Here is a 14123-nt window from a genome sequence, read left to right as displayed (position 1 = left end):
GGTCTGGATCAATTCTTTTTCTCTTCTTCAAATTGTTTCATTTACACTACCTATTATTTTATATGTGCCGCCTTTAGCACAAGAGGCCCAAATTTTCCAAAGAGCTGCCTGGGGGTACACATGGTGCCAGTCTCAGTGAGGAAGACTAGAGGGCTGATATTGAGTGTGGCTCAGGTTGGTGCAGGCTGCCACAAACCAACGTCTCATCCCGATCCATTTCAAGCGTGTTCCCTTCATCCAAAACCTAGCAAAGGATTTGGCGTCAAGAGTTTGCGATCCTGGCTTGACCTGCTGTGTATCTCTGATGTTCCCTACTCTTAGCTCAGTCGTTGCTGGAGTTAACTGTGGGGGGGGGGGGGGGGGGGGGGGGGGGGGGAGCATTGAATCGCATTCTAGCTCTTGATTCAATCAGTGTTGATGGAGATTGGCCACCATGGTGTTGAATGGCGGAGCAGGCTCAATGGGTCATGTGGTCTACTCTTGATCCCATTCCTTATGTTCTTATGGATGGTGCCCAACTCATCATGACCTCATCAAACAAGACAGACATTTGGAAAGCAAACCTGTCTGACAAATTGCAAGTTGTTACGGTTTTTATAACATTTTACTGATGGGCCATTGTGCTGCCACATATTTTTTCATAGATTCAGAGAATCCTACAGTGCAGAAGGAGGCCATTTGGCCCATCGAGTCTGCACCAACCACAATCCCATCCAGGCCCTATCCCCATAACCCCATGCATTTACCCTAGTTAGTTCCCCTGACACTAAGGGGCAATTTAGCATGGCCAATCCACCTAACCTGCACATCTTTGGACTGTGGGAGGAAACCGGAGCACCTGGTGGAAACCCACGCAGACACGAGGAGAATGTGCAAACTCCACAGAGACAGTGACCCAAGCCGGGAATCGAACCTGGGTCCCTGGAGCTGTGAGGCAGCAGTGCTAACCGCTGTGCCACCCCAATATTGTTGTCGAATGTGCGATGCCAGGATTCTAACAAGGAAGAGCTATAGGCATATCAGGGTATTTTGATTTTTGATTTGATTTGATTTGATTTATTATTGTCACATGCATTAACATACAGTGAAAAATATTGTTTCTTGTGCACTATACAGGCAAAGCATACCGGTCGTAGAGAAGGAAACGAGAGAGTGCAGAATTTACTTAAAAGCTAGTTTATTTACACTATTCACAGTATGTACATGGTGGGAGGTGAGGGGGGGGGAGGCAGTTACAGAGGAAGTACATCCCTCCTCAGGACTATCTGTCTGCTGCCTACAGTAGCTAGCACACGGCTGCCTGATGTCATTGCTACATTATCAAGTGCCTCATTGATAAGCATCTGTTAACCCTTTATACTCCACCCATGTGATATGACTTTGAATCCGAAATGAACCTTCCATTCTTTGCCAGGTTTTGCAGCCTTCAGTCTATTCTTGCCATTTAGCCTTCCCCTGAATCCATGCTTTGTTTGTCTCATTATCGCCTCCCTTTGCCTTAGATCCCACAATCCCTGTCCTTACTGAGCCATCCCTGCCCTCCACTTGATCACAGACCAACCTCTTTTCCCAGGCTCCATACTGACTTAAAAACTGTCATCGCTAACATCGTCTCGTTCTGAAGAAAGGCCACCGAACGCAAACGTTAAAAGTTTTTAAAGTTAAAGTTTATTTATTTGTGTCACAAGTAGGCTTAAATTAACGCTGCAATGAAGTTACTGTGAAAATCCCCTAGTTGCCACACTCTGGCACCTGTTCAGGTACAATGAGGGAGAATTTAGCATGGCCAATGCACCTAACCAGCACGTCTTTCGGACTGTGGGAGGAAACCAGAACATCCGGAGGAAACCCACGCAGACACGGGGAGAACGTGCAGACTCCGCACAGACAGTGACCCAAGTCGGGAATCGAAAGCAGATCCAAAGACATTTCATAGGATCCCTACAGTGCAGAAGGAGGCCATTCAGTGCATCAAGCCTGCACCAACCACCATCCCTCCCAGGCCCATGCATTTACCCTAGCTAGTCCCCCTAATTGTGGGAGGAAACCGGAGCACCTGGAGGAAACCCACGCAGACACGGGGAGAGTGTGCAAACTCCGCACAGACAATATCCAAGCCAGGAATCGAACCCGGGTCCTGGGCGCTGTGAGGCAGCAGTGCTAATCACTGTGCCACCGCGCCACCCACGTTACCTGACCTGCCGAGCATTTACCATTTTCATCTTTTAATTCCTCTGCTTTATTTTTAAACCCTGTTTTGGCTAATTGCTGTCAGTTGTCGATGTTCTCTCCTGGACAAGACAGCAGCAGATTAACACGTTGTGCCACCTGAATGGATCAGGAAGATCCCATCACCCTACTCCTTGAGTTACCACTTCTACTATTTCAGCCTTGCTGTTACCCAACAGCCTCGGCTCTTCATTTAGCTTCCTCAATTTTTACGCAGAATGCTGCAGCCAACAGAAAACAATCTCTTGTTGGCCAAATCACAGCGACACTGCCTGTCCCAACCTCCCATTTGAAGGAGAGAGAACACTGGCACGAGGCCAACACACAGAGAAAATAGACATTTATTTAAAGGGAGGTTGTGGGCATTCATTCTCCTTCCGCTAATTTTAGCAAGAAGGAAATTAGGGGCCCGGTTTTAAACGAGGCTGGATTATGTTAGTGAGGAAGTGGTGGAAAACCGCACGGGCGGGAGACCCACCCTGGTTAGGTGGATCAGGTTTGACTTCCTGAGCCACTTCGACTGTGGACAGAGGGGCCTAAGCTTCCCTGGTGGGGCAGGATATATATTGTGTCTTGGTGTCCAAGCTCAGTCTCTCTCTTTCAGATGCTAACTGACCAGCTGTGCACTTGCATTAATGTGGCCAATAACTCTGTAGCACCGTCCTCTTCCTCTCCTAACCTGGGGCAAAGCGCGGATCAAAATGAAGGTACCGTGTCTAAGCTTAGGGCTGGTCCTTCCGGACTTTGGGCCAGACACTTCAGATCCTAAGTGGTTCGGATCAGGTGTTGCCCAGGGTCGTTTGGAGTGCGGGCATAGACTGGCGCACAAGCAGCGAAGGGGAAAATTAGTCAGGTGCTGCATCGCAGCAATGCAGCCCCGAGCTAATTATCCAGGTAAGTTTTACTAAATCAAAATTCATGCACGAAACGTACTATAGGGGAGGCAGTGGTGTAGTGATATTATTGCTGAACTAGTAATCCAGTGACCCAGGTTTGGGGACCCGGCCTCGAATCCCACCACGGCAGATGGTGAAATGTGGATTTAATAAAAATCTGGAATTAGAAGACTAAAGATGACCATGAAACCATTGTTGTAAAAACCCATCTGGTTCACGAATGTTCTTTAGGGAAGGAGATCTGTCATCCTGGGGAATAGGGTGGCACGGTGGCACGCACTGCTGCCTCACAGCGCCAGGGACCCGGGTTCAATTCTGAACTTGGTTGTCTGTCTGTGTGGAGTTTGCACATTCTCCCCGTGTCTGCGTGGGTTTCCTCCGGGCGCTCCGGTTTCCTCCCACACTCCAAAGATGTGCAGGTTAGGTAGATTAGCCGTGCTAAATTGTCCTTTCATGTCCAAAGATGTATAGATTAGGTGAATTGGCCGTGGTAAATGCGTGAGGTTAGGGGATAGGGCAGAGGGTGGGGAGATCTGGGTAAGATGCTTTTAGAATCATTACAGTGCAGAAGGAGGCCATTTGGCCCATCAAGTCTGTATCAACCACAATCCCATCCAGGCTCTATTCCCGTAACCCCACGCATTTACCCGGGCTAATCCCCCTAACACTTGGGCCAATTTAGCTATAGCCAATCGACCTAACCAGCACACCTTTGGACTGTGGGGAGGAAACTGGAGCACCCGGAGGAAACCCATGCAGACATAAGGAGAACTCCACACAAACTCCACACAGACAGTGACCCGATGCTGGAATTGAACCCGGGTCCCTGGCGCTGTGAGGCATCAGTACTAACCAGTGTATCACCATGCCACCATGGGTGTTGGTGCAGACTCGATGGGTCACATGGCCTCGTTCTGCACTGTCGGGATTCTATGATTCTATGATCCTTGCCTGGTCTGGTCTACATGTGACTCCAGATTCACGACAATGTGGTTCACTCTTAATTGTCCTCAGAGATGGGCAATAAATGCTGGCCCAGTCAGCAGCACCCACATCCAAATGAACAATTTTTAAAAAAATACCGTTTTTGAACAGCTCCAGTTTTTGGACAATCGGAATTCAGACACAGTTTACAAACGTATATTCTATAAATATATTTTTCTCCCCTCCTCAACACTTCCTTACAGCTTCTTGGGCGGCACGGTGGCACAGTGGTTAGCACTGCTCCCTCACAGCGCCAGGGACCAGGGTTCGATTCCCAGCTTGGGTCACTGTCTGTGGGGAGTCTGCACGTTCTCACCGTGTCTGCGTGGGTTTCCTCCGGGTGCTCCAACTTCCTCCCACAGTCCGAAAGACGTTGCTGGTTAAATGCATTGGCTGGGCTAAATTCTCCCTCAGTGTTACCCGAACAGGCGCCAGAGTGTGGCGACTGGGGGATTTTCACGGTAACTTCATTGCAGTGTTAATGTAAGCCTTACTTGTCACACTAATAAATTAAATTAAAAATCTGTTCCGAGTTTGAAGTGACTTCTGTTCCCTGTGTCACCCCACAAACAATTTGAAATAAATAAACTGTGGGTTTGGCTACGATCCCAGGTTCCTCAAAGCACTCGAGCAGGATCCTAAATCTTGTTTCTGTTTGTCCCAGTCAAGTTCACGCTCACTATGTTTTGCTTTATTCAATCATAGATATCTTGCTAAAATTTTTTTAAAAAGGGAATGAGATCATTTGCCATATTTATTGAAGACTCGTGGCGACTTGGCTATGCTTTTTGGCCCCTTCTCTGAGCTCAAACGCCAGGACAGTGAGACCCTGTTGGGAAGATCAACTTACGTTTTCTGGGGAAACGAGCTTCTTTTTAATCAGGCTACCACATCAGAAGTTATTTTCTTAGAAATTCGGATTGCGGAGGAAGAAATGTCACTTTGGCACATTTCTTACGCATGCAAATCATCCTTTTCATTCAAGCAAGATTCTTCTAACTTTTAATATAAGCATTGCTACTTTTTTTAAAAAAAATTATATGTAGCTCTCCATGGAATGGATCCCCAGAACTGAAACAAAATACACAGAATAAAAGATATATTGAATTAATAACATTCTTGGCACAAATTCAACAAAGTCAAGTGTGGTATATAGTCCTTCCTGATTTTGCAACTGGAGCTTTTAAAAGGGAAATTGGATTCTTTCTTTGGAGAGTTGCATTGCAGCAGTTTGACTTTGAAAGAACGTGATTCTTTTGGTCAGTTTGTTGGCGTTATGGTTGCCAATCATTCAGACATTCCTGGGTGGTTTGCCATTCTGCTGCAGTCGGGGGAGACGATGGCCTAGTGGTTTTATCACCAGACTATTAATCCAGAAACTCAGCTAATGTTCCGGGGACCTGGGTTCGAATCCTCCCACAATAGACGGTGGACTTTGAATTCAATAAAAAAATATCTGGAATTAAGAATCTATTGATGATCATGAAACCATTGTCAACCAAAAGAGAAAACGCTGGAAAATCTCAGCCGGTCTGGCAGCATCTGTAAGGAGAGAAAAGAGCTGACATTTCGAGTCCAGATGACCCCTTGTCAAAGCTTTGACATCTGGACTCGAAGCGTCAGCTCTTTTCTCTCCTTACAGATGCTGCCAGACCGGCTGAGATTTTCCAGCATTTCCTCCTTTGGTTTCAGATTCCAGCATCCGCAGTATTTTGCTTTATCGATTATTTTATGAAACCATTGTTGATTGTTGGAAAAACCCAACCAGTTCACTAATGTCCTTTAAGAAAGGAAATATGCCGTCCTTACCTGGTCTGGCCTACATGTGACTCCAGAGCCACAGCAATGTGGTTGACTCTCAACTGCCCTCAGGCAACTAGGGATGGACAATAAATGCTGGCCAGCCCAGTGACTCCCATGTCCTTCGAATGAATAAAAAAGAAGTTGGTTCCTATCCACTGGTGAAAAGTGAAATGATTTGGTTCTCCAATATTTTCAACCATGCTTGCACACCTCTATGGACAATGCTTCCATTTTTGTTGTCGAATCCCTCCATGGACCCCATCCTCCCAGTCCCTGTGATCTTCTCCGAGGTCACCATGCCCCTCCCATTCTGGGTTCTTGTAATTGCCTGATTTTAATCACTCCACCATTAGTGATCATGCCTTCAGAGACCTCTGCTCTCCCTACCCCTCTCTGTCAATCTACAGAATGGTCCTTAAAACCTCAATTATCGACCAATCTGTCCAAATATCTGCTCATGAGGTTTAATCATAGAATCCTACAGTGCAGAAGGAGGCCATTCAGCCCATCAAGTCTGCACCGACCACAATCCTATCCAGGCCCTATCCCCATGCATTTAGAACAAAGAACAAAGAAAATTACAACCTCCGTCGTTCCAGCGAGAACAAACAAAGTTTCTCCAACCTCTCCTCATAGCTAATGCCCTCCATACCAGGCAACATCCTGGTAAATCTTTTCTGTACCCTCTCTAAAGCCTTCAGGTAGTGTGGCAACCAGAATTGAACACTATATTCCAAGTGCAGCCTAACTAAGGTTCTATAAAGCTGCAACATGATTTGCCAATTTTTAAACTCAATACCCTGGCTGATGAAGGCAAGCGTGCCGTATGCCTTCTTGACTACCTTCTCCACCTGCATTGCCACTTTCAGTGACCTGTGTACCTGTACACCCAGATCCCTTTGCCTATCAATACTCTTAAGGGTTCTGCCATTTACTGTATATTTCCTATCTGTATTAGACCTTCCAAAATGCATTACCTCACATTTGTCTGGATTAAACTCCATCTGCCATCTCTCTGCCCAAGTCTCCAATCGATCTATATTCTGCTGTATCCTCTGATGGTCCTCATCGTTGTCCGCAAATCCACCAACCTTTGTGTCGCCCGCAAACTTACTAATCAAACCAGTTACATTTTCCTCCAAATCATTTATATATATTACAAACAGCAAAGGTCCCAGCACTGATCCCTGTGGAACACCACTTGTCACGGCCCTCCATTCAGAAATACACCCTTCCACTGCTACCCTCTGTCCTCTTTGACCGAGCCAGTTTTGTATCCACCTTGCCAGCTCACCTCTGATCCCATGCGACTTCACCTTCTACACCAGTCTGCCATGAGGGACCTTGTCAAAGGCCTTACTGAAGTCCATGTAGACAACATCCACTGCCCTACCCTCATCAATCATCTTCGTCACTTCCTCGAAAAACTTGGTCAAGTTCATGACTTACCCTAGCTAGTCACCCTGACACTAAGGGGCAATGTAGCATGGCCAATCCACCTAACCCGCATATCTTTGGACTGTGGGAGGAAACTGGAGCACCCTGAGGAAACCCACTCAGGCACAGGGAGAATGTACAAACTCCACACAGGCAGTGACCCCAGCGGGAATCAAACCCGGGTCCCTGGCACTGTGAGGCAGCAGTGCTAACCACTGTGCCACCGTGACCCCCTTGATGTCAAATTGCGTTTGCTAACGGCCCTCTCAAGCACTTCTGGAGGTTTTGTTAGGTGCTATATAAAGCAAGTTGTTGCCGTGTTATGACCTCAGTTATTTCCACCTTCCATGTGCAGGATGGGATACTACTTGGCGCTGTGGGAGCCTATGATTGGACAGGTGCCGTCTTAAAACAAACCAGTCACGGCCGGGTGATCCCTCCCAAGGAGGCCTACAGGAAGGAATTCCCAGAGGAACTGAAGAATCATGGAGCCTACCTTGGTAAGTGCGGTCATTGGCTGTGCAATTATTGCTAATCTGCAAGGTGTAACTGGTGCTGTGAAGCTCATTATGACTTTCTGATGTATTATGTGCAAAGTAACCGTAACTAGTGATGCAAAAATACTGCTATTGGAGCAGCGCATGTCACTAATCGTCTCTGTCACTGCCTGTGGAGGAATTCTCGTACAAAGGGGCATCATCACCCTTGTAAAGTTAGTGGTCAGAAAAGCCTCTGCATCTTGCTTTGTAATCAGGTCATGCAATAGTGCCATTTAAACTACAGAGTCACGGGGGGTGGATGGGGGGGATTTTCCATCCCATTTCCAGCGGTCAAGGAAAGTAGTGGAGGTCGGAGCCCCAAAACAGCTTTCAAGCCAGCGGGGTTTCCCTGCTCAATTGTCCCCAATGATATAACGGGGTTTCCACCATGAAAGGCTGCGTACTCCATTAGCGTCCTTTTACGGGCATGCAGCCGGCCTCCCTGCTACGACCCACCCTCCCCCCATCCACGTAGGCGCTCCACCCTCTGCCGGTGTAGTGTCACATCAGCGAGGTATACAACAGTTTTTGACAAATGGGCACTTGTTGAACAGAACCCGCCAGGAGGTCGACACAGAAGCACAGCCTCCAGGGGGAGAGGTTCATAACCGGGCAGCATCCCAGCAACACCCCCGTAATGACATTGTGGGACCTGCCCTCTTTAGTTCCTTTGACTAAGCGTTAAAAAATATGGCGGGAATAGTCGCTAGTGGAGCCAGTGGGCGACACCTCGCTTTTCCCGTTTGAGTTGACACTTAGTCAAAAGATAAGAAAGTTCTGCCCACAATCCTGCTTTGGTGTAATATTGGTGAACTGTGTAACAACGAAGATTAACTTGGATCTTTCGTTCATGAAGAGAGCAAAACCTGCATTAATATAGCACCTTTCACAACCTCAGGACATTCCATAGCACTTCACAGTCAATGGAGTGTGGGTCGGAATTCTCCAGCTCCCATCAGCGGGCTTCTCGGCAGTGAGAGGCGGCGCGCCGTTCATTAGCAGTGGGATCTTCTGGTCCTGCTGATGTCAGTGGGATTTTCCATTGAAGCCACCCCAAGCCGCTGGGAAATGAACAGTGGGGGTACACTGCCAGCGGGACCAAGAACCTGCCAGCAATGAACAGCCGGAGAACACCAGCCATGGTCATTGTTCCAGCATCGGAAAATGTACTGGGAGGGAATGAGAAACAGCCTAATCCATTATAATCCCGTACGGGGGAATGTGGGGATATGGATTTGATTGATTTCCTTATCTGGGTGGAAGGAATGGAAAGTGACAGTGAAAGAGTTTAACCGTTAGAATTGTCTGCTACGCCAATGGGAAAGGTCCAAATCCGCTTCTGTGACCAGCCTGCCATCGGTGGAATCAAAAAACAAAATAATCATTGTGACATTCGAGGTAAGGGGTGCAGAGAGTCAGCACAGACACAATGGCAGGAATTTACAGCCTTACTCATTCCAAAACTGTAAAAACCCGCCCGAGGTCAACTGATCTTCCCATGCTGCACCCCCTCGCCCGCTCCGATTCCCGTGGATGGTACAATCCCGACCAATGAGTCAAATGGCCTCATTCTGCAATGTAGCCAGTCCATGATTCGGACTGCATCTGTTGAGAGAGCACAAGTTAATATTGCAGAGACCAAATATAGCCTTTTCTCGGAACTGTTCTTATCTGGAGTTTGTTGCTGGGTGTGATCTTCAGCTGCCCCGCCCCCCCTGCGGTGTGTTTTGTGGCAGCAGAGGCGTCCCGCCATTGGCCAGCAATGGCATCTTCCAGTCCCGCCGATGTCAACGGCCTTTTCCACTGCTCTCACCCTCTCTGCCACTCGGGAACCCGGTGCGGGGGCGGGCGCAGGGATGTCGGGGGGTGGGGCATCATTGGCTGAACCGGAACCGCCGGCGGGAAGAATTCATTGCCTTTTATCCTCCTGTCTTCCACTGTTGCATCTCATTTGTTTTCTGAAGATCAGTTTCATTGCTGTAATCTGCATTCTTTACGCATGTGGCAGACCTGAAAGTGAGCAACACTGCTTAACCAGCGCCAAGGACCCGGGTTCGATTCCCGGTTTGGGTCACTGTCTGTGTGGAGTCTGCACGTTCTCCCCGTGTCTGCATGGGTTTCCTCCGGGTGCTCCGGTTTCCTCCCACATCCAAAGCTGTGTGGATTAGTTTGATTGGCCATGTTAAATTGCCACTTAGTGTCAGGGGGATTGGTAGAGTAAATATGTGAGGTTATGGGGATAGGACCTGGGTGGGATTGTGGTTGGAGCAGATTCGGTGCACCGAACGCCCTCCTTCTGCACTGTAGGGTTTCTATGATTCTATGATGAGGAACAGGCACCGAGAAGCTTCAGACTTGACCTCGTGGCTCAGCGACGGCTGCTAAATGTGGTTCCTTTCCCTCGAGAATCATTTTGCTTCTATCAAAGCATTCTGTGTTAGTTAGCAGAATGTTGTCAAGTGTCTAATGGAGAAACGATGTCCCAGCGCTTCAGCGCCGTGGCCAATTTGGAGCATCTTTAATGAAAGCATAGGTTCCATCATCTTGATTTGAAACATATGAGCCTGGTTCTGTGTGAAACGCAGCAGCCAAGCGGTGCATAGTCAGATCCCACACATAGCAATGAGGCAACGATTGTACAGACCATCTTTCTTTGCCGTTGGCTGGGAGATAAATGTTGAGGGGTTGGATTGATTGGCCATGCTAAATTGCCCCTTAGTGTCCCAAGATATATAAGCGGGGTAAATATGTCGGGTTACAGGGTACGGCTGGGTAAAAGTTGGTGCAGATTCAATGGGCCAAATGGCCTCCTTCCGTAGGGATTCTATGATTCTAGAGAAGTCCCCGCTTTGAATAGAGACCGATTACGGGCCCCGGACTGAGTGGGCAGTCTCTTGGGCTAAAGTCTCAACTAAATGGCAGCAACCCCCTCAGTACTGCACTGGAGAGCCAGACTAGATGGTGCACAGGACCTTCCAAGAATGGGGCCTGGAACCCCCGCTCCTCCCCCGCCCCCCACCCCACTCCTCCTCCCCCCACCACCCCCTCGCTACCCCCTGACTCCGAGGCAGCAACAGTGAAAGGAAACTCAGTAGCCAGGAGCTCCTGGTATTCTGCGTTTTATCTTTCAGGGTACACCATAACTTCAGTGATGCCGAAATCAGGGAAAAGGTGGTACGTGTCGGGTGCTCCCAGATTCAATCACACCGGAAAAGTGATTATATTCACGATGAAGAACAACGGAAATGTCACAATCCAGCAGTCGCTGAAGGGGCAGCAGGTGAGCGAAGTTGCTGAATCCGTGCTTTGGGTATGCAACCGCCCCATGTCTGCTTTTCCACACATGTTCAGGACAGATGTGAATCACATGCGTGCAAGCCTATTCACAATTGCATCTGTTGTGCGTGCAGTTTGTATTGTTACAGGACAAGTGTTGTTGGGCTCATCAAACCTCGGAACGCAAGCCTCTCCTGTTGTGGAGGATACCCAGATTGTTGTACTATTACACACCTGTCACCTCTCCCTGAGAGGGTTGGGAGAAACCTGCTTAAATTTAAATATGGGCTTGTATCTGCCTGGCACGCATTGGCAGGAAGCGGTGGGCTGAGATGTGTTATTGTGAATCATGGAATGTCAGGAAAAATTGAAAAAATTCTCTCCCACTTTTAATAAAAAAGAAATTTCGTGCAACAATCTTTCTTCAAGGGGATTAAGTCTTGCTGCCTTCTCCATTTGATTTCCTCTTGCTGTCTAATCTTGCTATGTAGTCCACTCAGTGCATTGACAGCTCAGCCTAAAAGGCAGCTCAAATATGGAACTAATTAAGTGGGAACAACTCTGCGCTCTCTCTGTTCTCGGTCCTCCCAGCCTCCTGATCTTGTGTATTATCTGTCTGCTATTGTCACTGTGCCCAAAGGCTGGACTGCGTGCTACATTACTGGCCTAAGCTTCGCCTGACACACTTTCCTGTTCAGTATTGCAGAGGCTGCAACTTGATGGCTATGTTTACTTTGGCGAGACACTGAAAAACAGAGACTTTAAATCGCCGATTAATCATTTTCCTGCCACATTTATTTCAGATTGGATCATACTTTGGAAGTGAAATATCTCCAGTGGATGTGGATGCTGATGGAGTGACAGATGTCCTACTGGTCGGTGCTCCCATGTATTTCATTGATGGTAGAGAGAAGGGTAAAATCTACATCTACTCCCTCCACAAGGTAATTGTTAGGATGCTTTCTTTGTCAGGACTGGACTTTCCCAGGATCTGCTGCCTCTGTTAGTTTTCCATAGCGTTTCCAGTGACAGAGACGGAGCAGGGACCCATTCTAGGAAAATCCCAGCCTGTGTTATTTTGGAACTCACCAGTTGCCAGAGGCCAAAGAGGCTGTTCAGTGGACAGACACTCCATACAGGCCAGTAGGTCATGGGTTTGACTGCACTACCCAATTAGGACGTGCAATAATCATTCTCTGTGCCCCAGGTTGGTCAGGTGTGGGTGGAATTTAGGGCGGCATGGTGGCACAGTGGTGAGCACTGCTGCCTCACAGCGCCAGGGACCCGGGTTCAATTCCACCCACTGTCTGTGTGGAGTTTGCACATTCTCCCCGTGTCTGCGTGGGTTTCCTCTGGGTGCTCCGGTTTCCTCCCACACTCCAAAAGATGTGTGGGTCAGGTTGATTGGCCATGGGAAATTGTCACATAGTGTCAGGGGGACTAGCAGAGAAATATGTAGGGCTAAGTGGGTAGGGGTTGGGTGGGATTGTGGTCGGTGCAGATTCAATGGGCCGAATGGTCTCCCTCTGCAAAGTAGGGATTCTATGGATTCTATGATTCCCATTCTGCTTATTTGGCAGTAACTCTAGCTGAACAACCTGTGTAGCCAATCATTTGGCATGCTGGATTATGTGTCCAAATAGTCTACCATTCGAGATCTGAAATAACACATGGAGAGATAGGCATTCAAATCAGGTGCTGGATGACAGTTGATATCTTTGACAGTATAGATCAGTAAGGAGTCAGTGCCTTCGGGGTTGAGGGGAGAAAAACAATAATTCACGGTTCTGAAACCGTTCAAACCCAACCCCTATCCTGACTTGGAACTTTATCACCACCATTCCTTCAAACCCTGGAACTCCCTCCCTAATAGCACTGTAGGTATACCAACACCAAGTAAGTAAATTTAAGTGTATTCATTAGTCACAAGGCTTACATTAACACTGCAATGAAGTTACTGTGAAAATACCCTAGTTGCCACATTCCGGCATCTGTTCGGGTCAATGCACCTTAACCAGCACGTCTTTCAGACTGTGGGAGGAAACCGGAGCACCCGGAGGAAACCCACGCAGGCACGGGGAGTACGTGCAGACTCTGCACAGACAGTGACCCAAGCCGGGAATCAAACCCGGGTCCCTGGCGCTGTGAGGCAGCAATGCTAACCACTGCGCCCACCGTGGTTCAAGATGGCAGCTCAGCCCCTCTTTCTCAAGTGAGGATGGACAATAAACGCTGGCCTTGCTAGCGATTGGCATCTCCCAAGAACAATCTACAGTAACATCCAGCAGAGTGACAACCCCCTTCTCCAGAGTGACTCACATCCCTTCCAGTTTTATTGTTGAGCAGTGCCATAACTCTCAGTGGGATATACTACTTGTATCTTTGTGGACCTTTGCATAATTGTAACGTCAGATGCAAATTTTAGTACAAGATTTGACATCAACATTCAGAATCTATTGGTTTGTTTTTACAGGGGGCTTTCATTTTCAGTAATTTTCTAGAAATTACTGACAAATCCCAGAACTCGCGCTTCGGTTCTGCAATCGCTGCTGTCCGCGACCTTAATTACGACTCCTTCAACGATGTGGTGGTGGGAGCACCACTGGAGGATGATCATCACGGGGCAGTGTATGTGTTCCACGGATATGACAAAAACATCCTCAAGGACTACAAGCAGGTAAGACACACTCCACCTCCTCCTCTTCCTCCAGTTCCAATCCCCAGGGACCTGCCTTGGGTGATGCGGCCCCGGTTTTGACACCTCCTGGGCAGGAATGCGGGGCGGAGACTGGGCTGGAACAGGATGGGAGCGTTTCTGCAGCCCAGTTACTTCTCGGCCTTTTGGCTGGGATCGGGTGTAGTATGGTCGGCAGCCCATGGTCGGCTGCACTTGGTTGAGGTCATTAGGTTACACTGAAGCTTCATATGTTTCATATGAAGCAATTTTTAAAAGCGGCAT

The 14123-nt window shown here is 48.1% G+C and overlaps 1 protein-coding gene across 1 annotated transcript in view; it reads left to right on the top strand.

Annotated features, from left to right (window-relative positions):
• LOC144511183 (integrin alpha-11-like) overlaps nt 1–14123 on the top strand; it is a 177837-nt gene that overhangs the window by 103757 nt on the left and 59957 nt on the right. The window contains exons 11-14 of the mRNA XM_078241244.1: nt 7705–7849; nt 11020–11168; nt 11968–12108; nt 13638–13841. Of these exons, the coding sequence (XP_078097370.1) occupies nt 7705–7849; nt 11020–11168; nt 11968–12108; nt 13638–13841 (639 nt within the window). The remainder of the gene's footprint in view (nt 1–7704; nt 7850–11019; nt 11169–11967; nt 12109–13637; nt 13842–14123) is intronic.

This window comes from Mustelus asterias, chromosome 24, assembly GCF_964213995.1.
Source record: "Mustelus asterias chromosome 24, sMusAst1.hap1.1, whole genome shotgun sequence".
NCBI classification, from domain to species: Eukaryota; Metazoa; Chordata; class Chondrichthyes; order Carcharhiniformes; family Triakidae; genus Mustelus; species Mustelus asterias.
The sequence above is the reverse complement of the archived record's forward strand: the minus strand, read 5'-3'. Positions and strand labels throughout refer to the sequence as shown.